Here is a 14,731-nt window from a genome sequence, read left to right on the forward strand (position 1 = left end):
AAAAGGCGGTGTCAAATATGCTGTGGTTGCTGTCGACTACTTCACCAAGTGAGCCGAAGCTGAACTGCTTGCAACCATAATGACCAAGAAAGTGCTGGATTTTGTGATCAAAAACATACTTTTTCGCTATGGATTGCCAAGGAAGATCGTCTCGGATAACGGTCTCCATTTTGATAGTGATTTATTCACGGACTTCTGCGAGCGGCATGGTATTATTAAGAGCTTCTCTTCGGTCGCTCATCCCCAAGCAAATGGACAAGTTGAAGCATTCAACAAAATGTTGAAGGATACACTGAAGAAAAGACTAGAAGAAGCTAAGGGGGCATGGCCAGAATAATTTCCTGAAGTACTTTGGTCGTACAGAACTTCCCACCAAACAGCAATAGGTCATACTCCGTTATCTTTGATTTATGGATATGAAGCTATGTTGCCTGTTGAGTTAGATCCACCTTTGCATCGCAGAATAACGTACGACCAAGGCTCAAATAGCCAGCTATTGATGGAATCCCTCGATTTGATCGATCAGAAATGTGAGCAAGCCTAACTTCGAGTAGCTGCGTACCAACAAAAGGTCGCTTGGTATTTAAACTCTAAAGTGCGAGAAAGAAAGTTCAGTGTTGGAGATCTTGTACTCCGAAGAGTTTTTCTAAACACCTGCGACCAAGAAGTCCTTCACCCAGGCACCTATAAACTTTCTCGCTTAAACGGAGATCTCATTCCTCGCTATTGGAATGGAGAACACCTGCGCAAGTACTATCAATAAATAATTCTTCTTAAAGAATTGGCTTGTATTAATTTTACTTTTTACAAGTTTTGAAAAAGGGTTGGTCATTTTATGTGATTGATCGCTTACAAGTGTAAGATCTTATTGATCACTAGTACATACATGTTTCGTCCATTTATTATGAGAAATATAAGGGACTGTGCGTAGCCAGTCATTTCTTGCCAATTATTGTATTTATTACAAGTATTTTCTCATTACGTGTGTTGTTTTGCTTTATTACAATTTCAATTATTTTGCTCTGAGCAACATTGTTCAAACAGGTTTTGGTCAAGGCAAGTGACCAAGGACCTAAAGCTCCTCGATCACTTCGGGGGCATATAAGGTACAAGTAAGCGAAGCATATCATTAAAAGGTATGTAAACACATTAGCAAAATAAGTGAAAGCATGCTAGGGTACTTAGAGTATTTTTCAAAATCTTTTTGTATTTTGTTAAATCAAACCAAAGTGCTATGCTAAGTTCGGTCATGCGAACATATATTATAATAAAATAAAAATGTGTTATAATATAAAAAACGAATTACTTTACACTACGAGCAGTACTTCTCGAATGTAATTGTCTGATTAAAAGGAAAATAGATGCCCATGCAGCAATAAAATATTAATGTCTTTACATTACGACCCGTAGGTCGTGTACTTGAAAGATTAAAAGAAATAATAAACTACGAAGCCATAGGATCTTGAGGGGTACCATGGTCGACCACATTTGTATTTTCATTGTCCACACCGTCCATGCCAGTCGCCAAGGAGATTTTGGGCGAGATAGGTACCCTTGCCCTCTCCTCTTCTGTCAGTCGAGCAACGCAGTGGGCTATCTCGGCTTGCCTTGCGCGCTCGGGAAGGTAGCTGATGTCTGCCCCTTCGTTGTGTTTCCAGAAGTCATAAAAACACTTACTCGTGGTGTGCTTGTACCTTTCCAAATTGTTGGCATTGGTTTTTTCAAGCTCCTCGATCTCGCCCTCCAAAGTTGTAGTCTCCTGTCTGCTCGCGATCAAGTCCTCTTCGAGCTTTTTAGCCGCGCGGTAATTGACACGGTTAGACTCCTTGAAGTCTTCTCTCTGCTCGACAGCCTTATCCAGAGCACTTTGCTTCTCCTTCAACTCCTCAGCCAGTTTTTTCTTCTCCCCGAGCATTGCCTCAAGTTGTTCAGCGTATTTCACTTTGGCAGCGTTGAGTTCGTCAGCATGTCATTGCTCCAAAGATTTGGACTGCTCAGTGATGGCGCCCGAGCGTAGCCGACTGGCAGTAAGGGTTACAAATGCCTGCGATAAGAGCAAAGATTAGACTGACTGTAGAGTATAAAGGAAGCTGTCTCCACAGAAAAAGATAACTTCCACCGGCAAATTCATTCAAGGCGCGGGTTAGCATCTGGTCGACGTCCATTGTCTCAGTCGTAGCCATCACCTCTTGGCAGTGATCGTTCTTCACAATTTTTGTAACCCTATGTTTGACCGATCTAAAGGCACGACTTATTATGTCGTCCTAGTGGAAACAACACCATTCTATTGAGTCTGATCAGTTGGGGCCGGTGGAGATGGTGTCGACTCGGCAGGAGCAGGGGAAGTCTGCTGCTGAGTGGAGAAGAGGGTGGTGTTGCATTGGTTGAGGGTCCGTCCTCCAGGAGGCCGACAGTGCGAGATTTCTTAGCCTGAGGCATTTTACTGCTTTCTCCTGGATGCCTCTTGCTCGCTTTCATTTTGCTCGAGGGAGCTTCGGGAGCCTCAGGGGCGCTGTATATGTCGAACACACACTCAGAGTCCATATCTGGAAAAGAAGCAAATATTCGAACAGTGAGATAGTATAAACAATTAAGTATGTTATGTCAGGAAAAGAAACTGTTGACGGTGAGAACTCGTCAACTAAGTTGAGTTGGAAAAATTATCAAGTCAAGATCACTAAAGGAAAAGTTGTAGAAACTTAAACAATCACTCAAGAACAATGATAGAACAATAATGGAGAATTCAGTCTTTCATTCACACTCAAGCCTTTGCTACAGTAAAATTTCCAACCCCCTTTTAGGTGGTGTTCCAGTTCATTTTATAGTAGGCTCTAATGGCCTTAGGTACATGGTGGTCCAGGAGACCAAATGGTACATAAGTACTATGTCAGGGGAGTGGCTTCAGAGGTTGTGGTCGTACATTAGTACAGGAGCAGGTGTCAGGAGGATGTCTCCACTACTTGTCTGTACCCATGTCTGATGAGTGGCGGCAGGCGTAGTGGCGCAGGTGGTAGTGGTGTAGACTCTGACCCTTGGCCGTAGATGTACGGGCCATAACTCTTACCCCAACAGTCCCACTGGTACTAGTGTCCGTACTCAGTACTTGGTCGTACAAGTATGTCCCATTCGACTCGTACTGGAGCCTCTAAGCATAGGGGTCTCTAGGTGTAAGGAATGGGACACTTGGAAGGATTATTGATGGCGTAGCTCTCTTGGCTGCTCACGAGGCTGAGTGTGTTGCGGATGTGACCCCCATGAGGCCATGGGCGAGGCCACCACGGGGCCTATTTGGTGAGGCCCCCCCGTGGGCATGGGCGAGACCACCACAGGGCCTATTGGGCGAGGCCACCACGGGGCCTATTTGGCGAGGCCCCTCCGTGGGCATGGGCGAGGCCACGACAGGGCCTATTGGGCGAGGCCCTTCCGTGGGCATGGGCGAGGCCACCACGGGGCCTATTTGGCGAGGCCCCTCCGTGGGCATGGGCGAGGCCACCACGGGGCCTATTTGGCGAGGCCCCTCCGTGGGCATGGGCGAGGCCACTATGGGACCATGAGTGCTGAAGTACGGCTGAGCGACGCCATGGAGATGCGCGCGCGGTGGCCGAGCAATGCCAGGGAGACGCGCGCGCGGTGGCCGAGCGACGCCAGGTGGTGCGCACGCGAGGAGGGCCTCGCGCCTGGGGTACGGCCGAGCGAGGCCATGGTGACGGGGCTGGGACCTCATGCATCGCGAGTTGATCCGAAGTTCCCGTCAAAGGATGATGGGCCTTTACGGGATCTTATATGGATGCGGAATATTGAGCGTCCACAGAAACAAAGACAATTGTAAGTGAAATACCCGAGCTATCATTACTGGTCGCTACATTATATACTCTACAAGTCTTACACTCACTCTTTGGCATGAAGAAGGCTGAATCTAAATTTGGAGCGTACTTAAAATTGCTGTCCCCGTCAAATAAGTGACAGGGAATCGACAAGCTATCTAAGAGTGAGAGATCAATACCATTCTCGTCCGAAGATTCGTTGAGGGGCTCGAGAGGTTTGGTGGCTTTCTATTTCCCTTTTCCCTTTGGGGCGGGGGGAGCAGCAGCCCGCGAGGTGCTAGAAGGTTCCCTGATTGTTACTCCAGTGGTCCTCCCGTATGGGTATGTTCCACGACCGGGTACTGCTCGGGAACTTCTCCGCCAGTAGCACTCCCCGCTGTTGACTCCCTCATGTCCTGATGAAGGGACAAAAGGCCGACTAGCCTAAGGTTAGCCTATGTGACCAGATTCTTGACGCTTTTCTCCGCATCAGTCATACTCGCCAAGAGGGCTGATCTTAACTCCATGTCAAGAGTGGGGTCTGGTCGCAGCCATGGGCCTGAAAGGCATTAAAAGTCTAAGAAAGTGTAGAGGAAAAATTAAAGAAATATTAATGATCAGTGGTGAAAAGGTGTTACCTCATTGAGTAAAGGATAGATTGTTCGCGACCATGTCAGTCGTAAGGAAATACTCCTGGTAGTACCTCCCCACGTTCGATATGTGAGTGGTGTCGGTCAGGAAGGTGCGCCCTGTTTCCTGATGACAAAAATGAAAAAACCTCGTACCTTCTTGGTTGGGGTTAGACTTGAGGTCGAACAGATAATTAACCTCATGGGGTGTTGGCACAGGCCATTTTTTGTGGCTATTAAGGATATAGAGTGCTACAAGCATTCTATACCCATTGGGAGTTATTTGGAAAGGGGCGACCCCAAAGTAGTTGGCCACCCCTTGGAAGAATGGATGAAGAGGCAAGGTAGCCCCTGCCTCAATATGGTATCTCGACCAGGCACTGAAAGCGCCTCTGGGCAAGTTCGCCCGTTGGTCTTGATTGGGTCGAACTTATGTAATCCCCGGGAGTCCATATTTTCTAATGTAGTTGGCAATCATCCTGATCGTCACCTGGCTTTCAGGTACAACATACCATTCAACATCTGGTTGAATGGCATTTCAAGGCTGAGCATGAGTTTGTACATTGGCGTCAGGAATATTTTCTGCTCGACCACTAGTCAAGGGAATTTCAGTCAGAGGAGTAGGATGATTTGAAGGATTGGGAGTTTTCTTTTTCTGGGATGTAGTTTTTGCTCGAGCCATATTTTGGATGAGGATAGATGGAGTGTTTGAAGTGGCGCGAGAAAAGGGAATGTCAGGTATTAGCGATGAGGGTTGCTCCTCGTCCTTAAGCAGCTAAGCTAGTAAGTCATCGTCGATGGGTCTTTCTCCTCCCCACGGATCTTGCATGAAAGCCGCAAACAGAGAAAGGGGGAGATAAGACGTAAAGCTTATAAGCTTGTGTTGAAAGTTGGAATAACGTTGCTCACGTATAAAAATTATGTCTTTATACGACCAGCAGCATTCTAACAAAAACACTAAGTTCTATACGAGCATTTTGAAAAACAGATTGAAAAGCGGAAGTAAAAAGTTTTTAAGGAAAAAGATTTTTCGACTCTGAAAGGGCGGGAAAAACCCAGTTTTTCACCTAGCTTAAAAATCGAATTTTTTACTTTGATTTTACGCCCTAAATCTACAATCTCGACTACCAAACTGTCTCCTAAATCCTACAGAATGCTATTTCACTATCCTATCAAGCATCAGTCAGTATGCCCGTTACCCCAAGTCAGTTTTGGCCAGGAACAGTAAAAATATATATATATTCAAGGACTCATAAATCAAAAATTGAGATAAACAGATATTGCATGGTGTATCGACAACTGAAAGGTTGAAGAAAAGTACTTGTATAAAAGATGGAGTAGAGTCTGAGGCTCTAAGTCGGTTTGGCTGGGCAGGAGCTTCATGGATCGTCAAGAGTTGTCTGAGTTCTAGAAGTTTGGCTCCTTGTTCTTCGGTTTTCTTGAAGATAGAGATAAAATGGAAAAAGTAAAAAGTGATTCTGAAGGGTCATTTATACTAGCTGAGGAGCGGTTACCAAGGTAATCATAAAGGGTCATTTTTCAAGGAATGGGGAAGTGTGATAGCCGTTGGACACATTCTTGGGAAATCGAAAAGACCTGATTAGACATGATTGGTCAACTTTTTCGAGAAAGCATGGGTGGTTCTGACAAATTTTGTGGGGTATTCGAAGAGTCGGTTTCTAAGTTTACTTATTGTTGGTCGCAATAAATAAACTTGGGGGGAAAATGTTTACCCAAAAATGGCTATTGATGACCTGGCAAAGATTTCTCGCACGTGGATTGACACGTGGTGGAATTGAAGGGCAAAGGTGCTGTTCGGCTATCGACCAGAAGCACACCTCATTGTCAATGTTAATTTTTGATACGACCAGGATGATCGTGAAGCCTGATTTATTTCCTTCTTAAGTTGTAATCTAATATTAACTGCATTTGAATATTTCTTCATAATTATCCTTGATACGCGATTATTAAGGAAAGATAGGACATGTTAGCATGTGTAACCTTCCTTGAGCCTATAAATATGGATGAAATAGCTCAAGGAAGGGGCTTTTGGATTCATGAGCTTTTTTGCTTAATATTAAGAGAGAAAGAGCTATAGTGATTGTTCATTATTCTATTGTAATCCTTCCAAGGTTTGTGAAACTCAAAGAACCCTAGTTCTTTGATCACGACTTTGAAGTTCAATAATAACAATACACTAAGTGGACGTAGGTTGTTACCAATCATTGGGGCCGAACCACTATAATTCCTTGGTGTTTTTTCCCTTTCCATTAGATTATCTTTTCAAGTGTTGTTCCTTATTTTGTCATATATTTGACTCCATGTCATTGGCCAATTCGAGGGTCAACACCCGGCTTGAACCAAAATCCACGGAATCGAACATAGTAGTCTGCTGCTGCTGGTGCAACCCTGCAGACCCAAATTTTCCAACTTTTTTTTTTTGATGAAAAGAGAATATATTGAAACACAACAAAACAATTACAACTCAAGCTCAAAAAGTGCACCAATAGCTAGAACCATTACAACAGGTCCAACTTCTCAACAATAGCTATATCTTTTTTCCCAAACTTTGTCCTAGGAAGTCTTAAAATTCTAGCTTTCAAACAAGACTTGATCAAGTGATCTATACTATCTACTGTCATAGCATAAAATCTGAACATACAAGAATTACGATTCCACCAAATCGCATAAACTGATGCAGCTAGTGCTGTTGCTGCAATTTTTTGCTTAAGACCTTTAGGTCTCCCAATCATCCAAGTGGACCAATCTTCATACTTAACCGACCAAATATCATTTCCCAGCCAAGAAGCAACTTTTGATCTAACTTGATGAGAAAAGAGACATTCAAAAAACAGATGGGCATAAGTTTCCTGCTCCAGCTCACAAATCGGACATAGTAATGAATCAATATTCATATGGCAGTGAACAGGCTTATCTCAGGTGAGTAAGTGCCCAAGAGTAGCTTGCCATAAAATAAACCTGTGCTTGGGAATAACCAGATTACACTAGACTACATTAGCAAAATGAACTCTCTCCTTATTCAGCAGCTGAAAATAGAGTCTTCTCAGATTAAGTTTACTGTTCTTTACTGCATCCTCCAAATCACCAAGAGAGATGACTGATTTCAGGTTGACAAGCTTTCTCCAGTACCAGCTCACATCGTTTTTGATCCTATACTCCCAAAAATTCTGCCCTTTGAGATAAATGGCATCCACCCATTTCACCCAGACGATATCTTGTTTAGAGGAAATAGCCCAAAGGAACTTGGCTAACAACACTCTATTCCATTTGCACCCTTCCTTAAACCCAATACCACCCAAACTCTTAGGCAAACAGACTTGATCCCAAGCAGTGAGATGCATTTTGCTTTTGTTACTATTGCTGTCATTAGACCCCCATAAAAACCTTCTGCATAATTGATCAATCTCACAAATCACACTCTTGGGAAGGAGGAATATACTCATCCAGAACGATCTTATGCCCAATAAAATAGAATGAATAAGCTGAGCTTTACCAGCAAACGAAAGATGACGAATGGACCAGGAGTGAAGCCTCAGGTGAATCTTTTTGATGATTAAGGCACAGTCTCCAGCCTTCCATTTAGTAGGCCTAAGAGGAATCCCAAGATATTTTAATGGAAATGAACCGACAGAAAATTGAAGCCTAGTCACAATATTCTTCGAATCCTCCTCTGTCAAACCCCCAAAATAGACCTGAGATTTAGCCATATTGGCTGTTAAACCAGAAGCAAGACTAAAAGAAGTGAAACACTTTTTGATAATCTGAATCGAACTAGAAGATCCCTTACAAAACAACACCAAATCATCAGCAAAACATAGGCTAACTAATTTTAGCTTTTTACAATTAGGATGAAATATGAAATCCTTTCTATAAGAAGCTTGAATAAGAAGACAAGTTAAGTATTCCATGACAAGAACAAACAACAAGGGAGATATAGGGTCCCCTTGTCTTAGACCTTTTCTACCAATAAAGCTCCCTTGTAACCTACCATTCATCAAAATAGAGTAAGATGAGCCCTTCAAACAGATCATAACCCAGCGAATAAATCGACTGGGAAAACAGTAAGCAGTTAGAATGTCCTCCAAAAATTGCCAATCTATAGTATCATATGCTTTGCTAAGGTCAATCTTCATCACACATCTAGAGGAAATATTTTTCCTCTTGTATCCTTTAATAATATCCTGAAAGATAAGAATGTTATGGGCCAACAATCTATCCTTGACAAAAGCTCCTTGATTTTTGTTTATGAATAGAGGAAGAACCTTAGTCAATCTACCACATAGCATTTTTGAAATACACTTGTAAAGAGTATTACAACAAGCTATGGGTCTATACTCCACAGCCTTAGTAGGAGTCTCAACTTTCGGAATCAGTGAGAGGGTTGTACTATTAAGCTCAGCTGGAAGCACTCCATGATAAAAAAACCCCAAGATGACATCAGATATTTCTCCTCCCAAATCATTCCACATAACTTTAAAAAAACCCGAACCATATCCATCAGGACCCGGGCTTTTCATCGAATTAATACTGAACATAGCAGCTTCCACATCCTTCTTGGTGAAAAGGTTTCATCAAACTCAGTTGCTGATCCAAAGAGAAAATGCCTCCATGAATAAAACACTCTCTCTGAATAGGAGCAGAAGCTGAACTATGACTGCCCATAATACTTCGAAAATGATTAAAAAAATGACCCACTACATCCTCAAATTTATCATTAATCTGCCCATCATCATCAATAAAAGAGGTGATACGATTAGTAGCCTTCCTCTATTTTAAACACGCATGAAAATAGGCAGTGTTATCATCACCAAACCGAAGCCAGTTAACTTTGCTTCTTTGTCTGAGATAGCTTTCATAGTATCTAGATTGGCTAGAAAAAACCTCAAAAGCATTCCTCTCTTTGAAGATCATCTGAATGAGGTTCCTTTTGGAGCTGACATTGGGCAGATTGGTAGTTCTCCTTAGCTATAGCATACTTGTGAACAACATCACCAATTGCCCTTCTGTTAAACTGGCGAAGGACATGTTTAAGTCTCCCCAATTTCCTCATTATTCTCTCTAAACCGTGAGCTTTTATCGGCTTAGATCAGCTCTGCAAAACAATTTCCCTGAAGCCATCATGGTCAGCCCACATATTGAAAAATCTGAATGGTTTAATTCCTGAGTTCAAAGCTGTTATGGATTTAATGATACAAAAACAGTGGTTAGAAAGCACATCCCAATTAACATAGTCTTCAAAATGAGGAAATAAATCCGTCCAGGCTTCATTTTTAAAGATACGATCCAATTTGGAATAGATTCTAGCCTCAGCAGCTTGCTTATTCGTCCAAGTGAAATGGGAACCACTAGTGCGAAGTTCATCAACCAAACCAAGAGATCGCCATCTCTGAGCATCAGCCATTTCCATAACAGTAATAGCACAACCAACAAGTCGATCATCAAAATCAAAAGCAGAATTCAAATCTCCAGCCACAAGCCAAGGTTTAACTGGAAAAGTCAACCCAGTTAAATCTTGCAATAACTGAAATCTCTCCTCAATCGTATTCCTCCCATACACAAATGACAGACAGAACTCTTTACCCGAACCCAAATCTTTAACATAAGCGTGAATAAACTGATCGTTTTCTTGTAAAACCTCAACAATCACTATATCGGTATGCCAAACCAAAAGAATTCTTCCTTCACTAGCTGAACCAGTATAACAATTCTAGGCAACAAAATTACTTGCCATCATCTCCTCTTTTTTATTACCACGCAGCTTGGTTTCAAGAAATGCTCCTATACCAATTTTGTTAAAACAACAAAAAGTACGCAGGGATCTCTGCTTCTCCCTTTTATTAAGGCCCCAGACATTCCAACTAAGAATGTTGTAATCCTCCATTGAATATATTTGTTGTAGATAATCCCAAATTCGTGACCTCCATTATCCTATCTTGCAAAGCACTATAAGAATTCTTCAACTGATTCTGAGAAGTAGGTGCCAAAATCTTTACACCCCCAACTCGTTTAGGAGTGAGCCAATCTGAATCATGCCCATCCCTAGTATCACACCTCTCCTTAACAACAGCTTTCTGAGTATCTTTTGAGACTAACACACTATCCGTACCAGTAGGAAATGAGATAGAATGGGGGTCACTCATCTCCTTAGCAATAACTTTCTGTGTATCTTTTGAGATTAACTCACTAGTTGTACCAGTAGTAACTGAGATAGAGTGCAGGTCAGTGGATTTTGGTATAGGAACTTCTTCAGTATTCTGAGTTCCAGACTTCCTGTCTTTTTTCCTCCAAACCTCACCCTGTTTTCTATTACAAAAAGCCTCAGCATGACCTAAAACTTTGCATCTTTTACACTGAGTCGGCAACCATTCAGATTCCAGCATTTGCTCCATCAACTGTCCTCTTTGATTTAGAAATTGAATAGATTTAGGAACATCCTCTGTTATTTCACCATCCACTAACACCCTAGCAAATTGCACCATGGACCGATCTTTAGTAACTTTATCAACTAGTATAGGATTATCAATGGTACTCGCTAGGGCACTCAAACACTTAACACCCCAATATTTCAGCCCAAGACCAGGCAATCTAACCCATACAGGAACATATTTCACTAACCTCATAGCATCAAGATCAGTAGACCACGGCCTCAAGATAACTAGTTTCCTATCGAAATGGACAACTCCAGCTTCCAACACCAAATCACGTGTAGCTTCATCCCTGAATTTTACAAGAGTATAACTAGCATTCATTCTAGCAATCCGTTCAATACCCAGTTTGCCCCAAATTCTATTGATAAAACCCTCAAACACAGCAAAGGGAGGATTAGCTCCAGGATTAGCTTCAACTTCAATCTCCTCCAAATCAACCTGAGCAATCCGTTGACAATCTCGAACTAAGGGTTCCTCAAATTTCAGCCAAATCCCGCAAAATTCATCCCAAAGTTATACCAAACTCCCAATTGAGCCTCGGACTCTCAATAGCACAACATAGGCAAGAAAAACACTCCTAAAACCAACATAAAACCTAAGTTCAATTCAAAACCCAACCATAAGCTTAAAACTCAAGAAAAAAACTTAAACAACCAGAAATTCACTCAAAAAAGAGCATGGGATCTTACCTCAACTTAGAAATCATGACCCTAAGTTGTACGTAACTCAATTCTTAGCTTCAAGCCTCCAATTCCAAGCTAAACTCCTCCAAAATTCAATGACCATAACCAAACTAAGAGGGAGGGAAAGAGAAACACGTGAGAGAGAGAAGCTGAGTGTTTTTTATGGTTATCTCTTTTCCTAATTCTGAGGGCTTTGTTTGATTAAGCTAATCCATGGGCATGAAAAGACTAAAATGCCCCTCACCCAGAAGCTCTCTTTAATGCTCTCAAGGAAAAAATCATCTTTTTCCAACATTTCCCACTAATATAAAATTACCTCACAATTTCCGAGTTAATTCTAATATCCCATGCAATCATCAAATAACTTCCCATTACTCGATAAATCTCGATAATGTACTAAATTACCAAAATACCCTTGGCTCACCTCGAGCCTGGTATGTAACCCCGTTGTGACCTAACCGCTAACTTGCTCACCAGGATCGTCTCGTGCCAAGTAACCCAAATATATCCACATAATAATGTGGTCTAAATAAAAAAATACATATATTTACAAATATTCCTTCAACGGGTCAAAATTACGAAAATTCCCTTCTAATACGAAATGGGCCCACATTCATGCTTAATACACCTAAACATGCAAACATAGTCATATCATAATAATATACACATATCACATAAACACATAATTAATCTAATTATTCCCCTCCTAGCCCCCTAATCAAGACACTAAGCCTTATTAGGGTATTTTTGATGTTACAATTATCCCCTCCTTAGAGGATTTTCATCCTTGAAATTTTACCTGAACACTTCGGGATATTGATCCCGGATATTTGACTCCAATTCCCAAGTTGTTTCCTCGACCTTGTTGTTCCTCCATAATACCTTAACCAAAGGTATGGTTTTATTCCTCGGGACCTTGTCCTTCCTATCTAATATCTGGATTGGTTGTTCCTCATAGGATAGATCTACCTACAGCTCCAAATCTTCGTAACATAATACATGAGCCTCATCTGATACATACTTCTGAAGCATCAAAATATGAAACACATTGTGCACTGCTGACAATGTCGGAGGTAAGGCCAACCTATAGGCCACCCGACCAATCCTCTCCAGGATCTCAAAAGGTCTTACGAATCTAGGGCTCAACTTGCCTTTCTTCCAAAACCTCTTCACCCCTTTCAATGGTGAAACTCTAAGGAAGACAAAGTCTCCCACTTGAAACTCGATTTTCATGCACTTCAGATCTGAATAGCTTTTCTATATACTTTGCGATGCGAGCGTCCAAGCTCTAATCTTTTCGATAGTCTCCTTGGTCCTCTGAACCGCTTCAGGACCCAAGTATTTCCTTTCACCCACCTCATCCTAGTGAGTGGGCGATCTACACTTCCTACCATGCAGTATCTCATAAGGAGCCACTCCAATGGTCGACTGATAGTTATTATTGTAGGAAAACTCTATTAAAGGCAAATACTTACTCCAGGACCCTTCAAAGTCCAAAATGCATGCTTGAAGCATGTATTCCAATATCAGAATCGTCCTCTCAAATGACCATCTGTGTGAGGATGATAAGCCATACTAAATTTCAAATGTGTACCCATAGCTTTCTGCAAACTTCCCCTGAACTTGGAAGTAAATTTGGGGTCCCGGTTTGACTCAATCAACCTCGGAGGCCCATGAAGACACACTATCTTTCTCACATAGAGATATGCATACTAGTCAACTGTATAAGTCATCATCAATGGTAGAAAGTGAGTTGATTTGGTGTATTGATCCATGATAACCCACACTAAATCATGTTGACCCACTGTCCTGGCAACCCAACCACACAATCCATAGTGATGTACTCCCATTTCTACTATGGGATATCCCAAGACTGTAATAACCCCGCTTATCCCTAATGCTCGGTCTTGACCTGGTGACACGTCACGCACTTAGTCACATATTTGATTACATCCTTCTTCATCCAAGGCCATCAATATAAAGTCTTTAGATCCTGATACATCTTTGTGGTACATGGATGCAAATAGTAAGGGGTAGTATGAGATTCATTCGGAATCTCTTGTTTGATAACAACATCTATTGGAACATAGATCCAACCCTTGTACCTCAGTAAGCCCATCTCTGACAATGTGTAGTCTCCAGCCACTCGAGCTAGGACGTCCCCTCTAATCTTCATCAACTGTGGATCATTGAACTTACTTTCCTTTATCCTCTCTGAAAGAGTAGACTACAAGGTGATGTTGGCTAACTAGCCCACCACTAACTTTATCCCTGCTCTGGTCATATCCTCTACCGATTCCTTGGATATCTACCTTGAATTGCATAATTGTGTCGGACCTTTCCAGCTTATGGCATTTGCCCCCACGTTGGCGTTTCCAGGATGATACAGGATTTCACAGTCATAATCCTTCACCATCTCTAACCAACACCTTTGTCTCATGTTCAAATCCTTATGTGTAAAGAAATACTTCAGGCTTTTGTTGTCAATGTATATCTCACACCTCTCCCCATAAAGGTAATGCCTCCATATCTTTTGTGCAAAAACCACCGCTGCTAACTTAAGATCATGCGTAGGGTATCTCTGTTCATATTCTTTAAACTGATGCGATGCATAGGCAATCTCCTTTCCCCATTACATATGAACATAGCCCAAACCCTGTCTCACGGTATCATAGGAAACAACAAATTTCTCTTGATCTGTTGGACGACTGAAAAATGGAGCGGTAATCAAATGCTGCTTTAGTTCCTGGAAGTTGTTCTCACACTCATCTGACAACTCTGTCATTGGTGAAGCGTTCCTAGAAAATCCTTCCACAAAGCGCCTGTAATAATATGCCAATCCAAGGAAACTTTTGGTCTCTAAAGAATTCCTTAGCCTTGGCCAATCTCTGACTGCCTCAATCTTAGCTGGGTCCACCTTGATTTCATCTCTACTGACAATATGACCAAGGAAAGTCACATGTGGTAACCAGAACTCACACTTATTGAACTTCACATACAACCTATGTTCCCTCAGTCTATATAAAACCAACCTAAGATGCTACTCATGCTCTTCCTCCGATTGAGAATAAACTAGAATATAGTCGATGAAGACGATCACAAACCGATCCAAATAGTCCTTGAACACCCTGTTCATCAGATCCATAAAATTATTCAAACCAAATGAC

General features: G+C 41.9%; 1 protein-coding gene across 1 annotated transcript; it reads right to left on the reverse strand.

Moving 5' to 3' along the window:
- Window positions 1–9,539: 9,539 nt before the first annotated feature.
- On the reverse strand, window positions 9,540–11,936 carry LOC133832247 (uncharacterized). Its single transcript, XM_062262617.1, has 4 exons — window positions 11,881–11,936; window positions 11,401–11,476; window positions 10,398–11,319; window positions 9,540–10,141 (listed from the first exon to the last, which is right to left on the reverse strand). The coding sequence occupies exons 1-4, from the start codon at window positions 11,934–11,936 to the stop codon at window positions 9,540–9,542; spliced, it is 1,656 nt and encodes a 551-aa protein (XP_062118601.1).
- Between the last annotated feature and the right edge of the window lie 2,795 nt (window positions 11,937–14,731).

The sequence above is a fragment of the Humulus lupulus genome, chromosome 4 (genome assembly GCF_963169125.1).
Source record: "Humulus lupulus chromosome 4, drHumLupu1.1, whole genome shotgun sequence".
Classification (NCBI taxonomy): domain Eukaryota; kingdom Viridiplantae; phylum Streptophyta; class Magnoliopsida; order Rosales; family Cannabaceae; genus Humulus; species Humulus lupulus.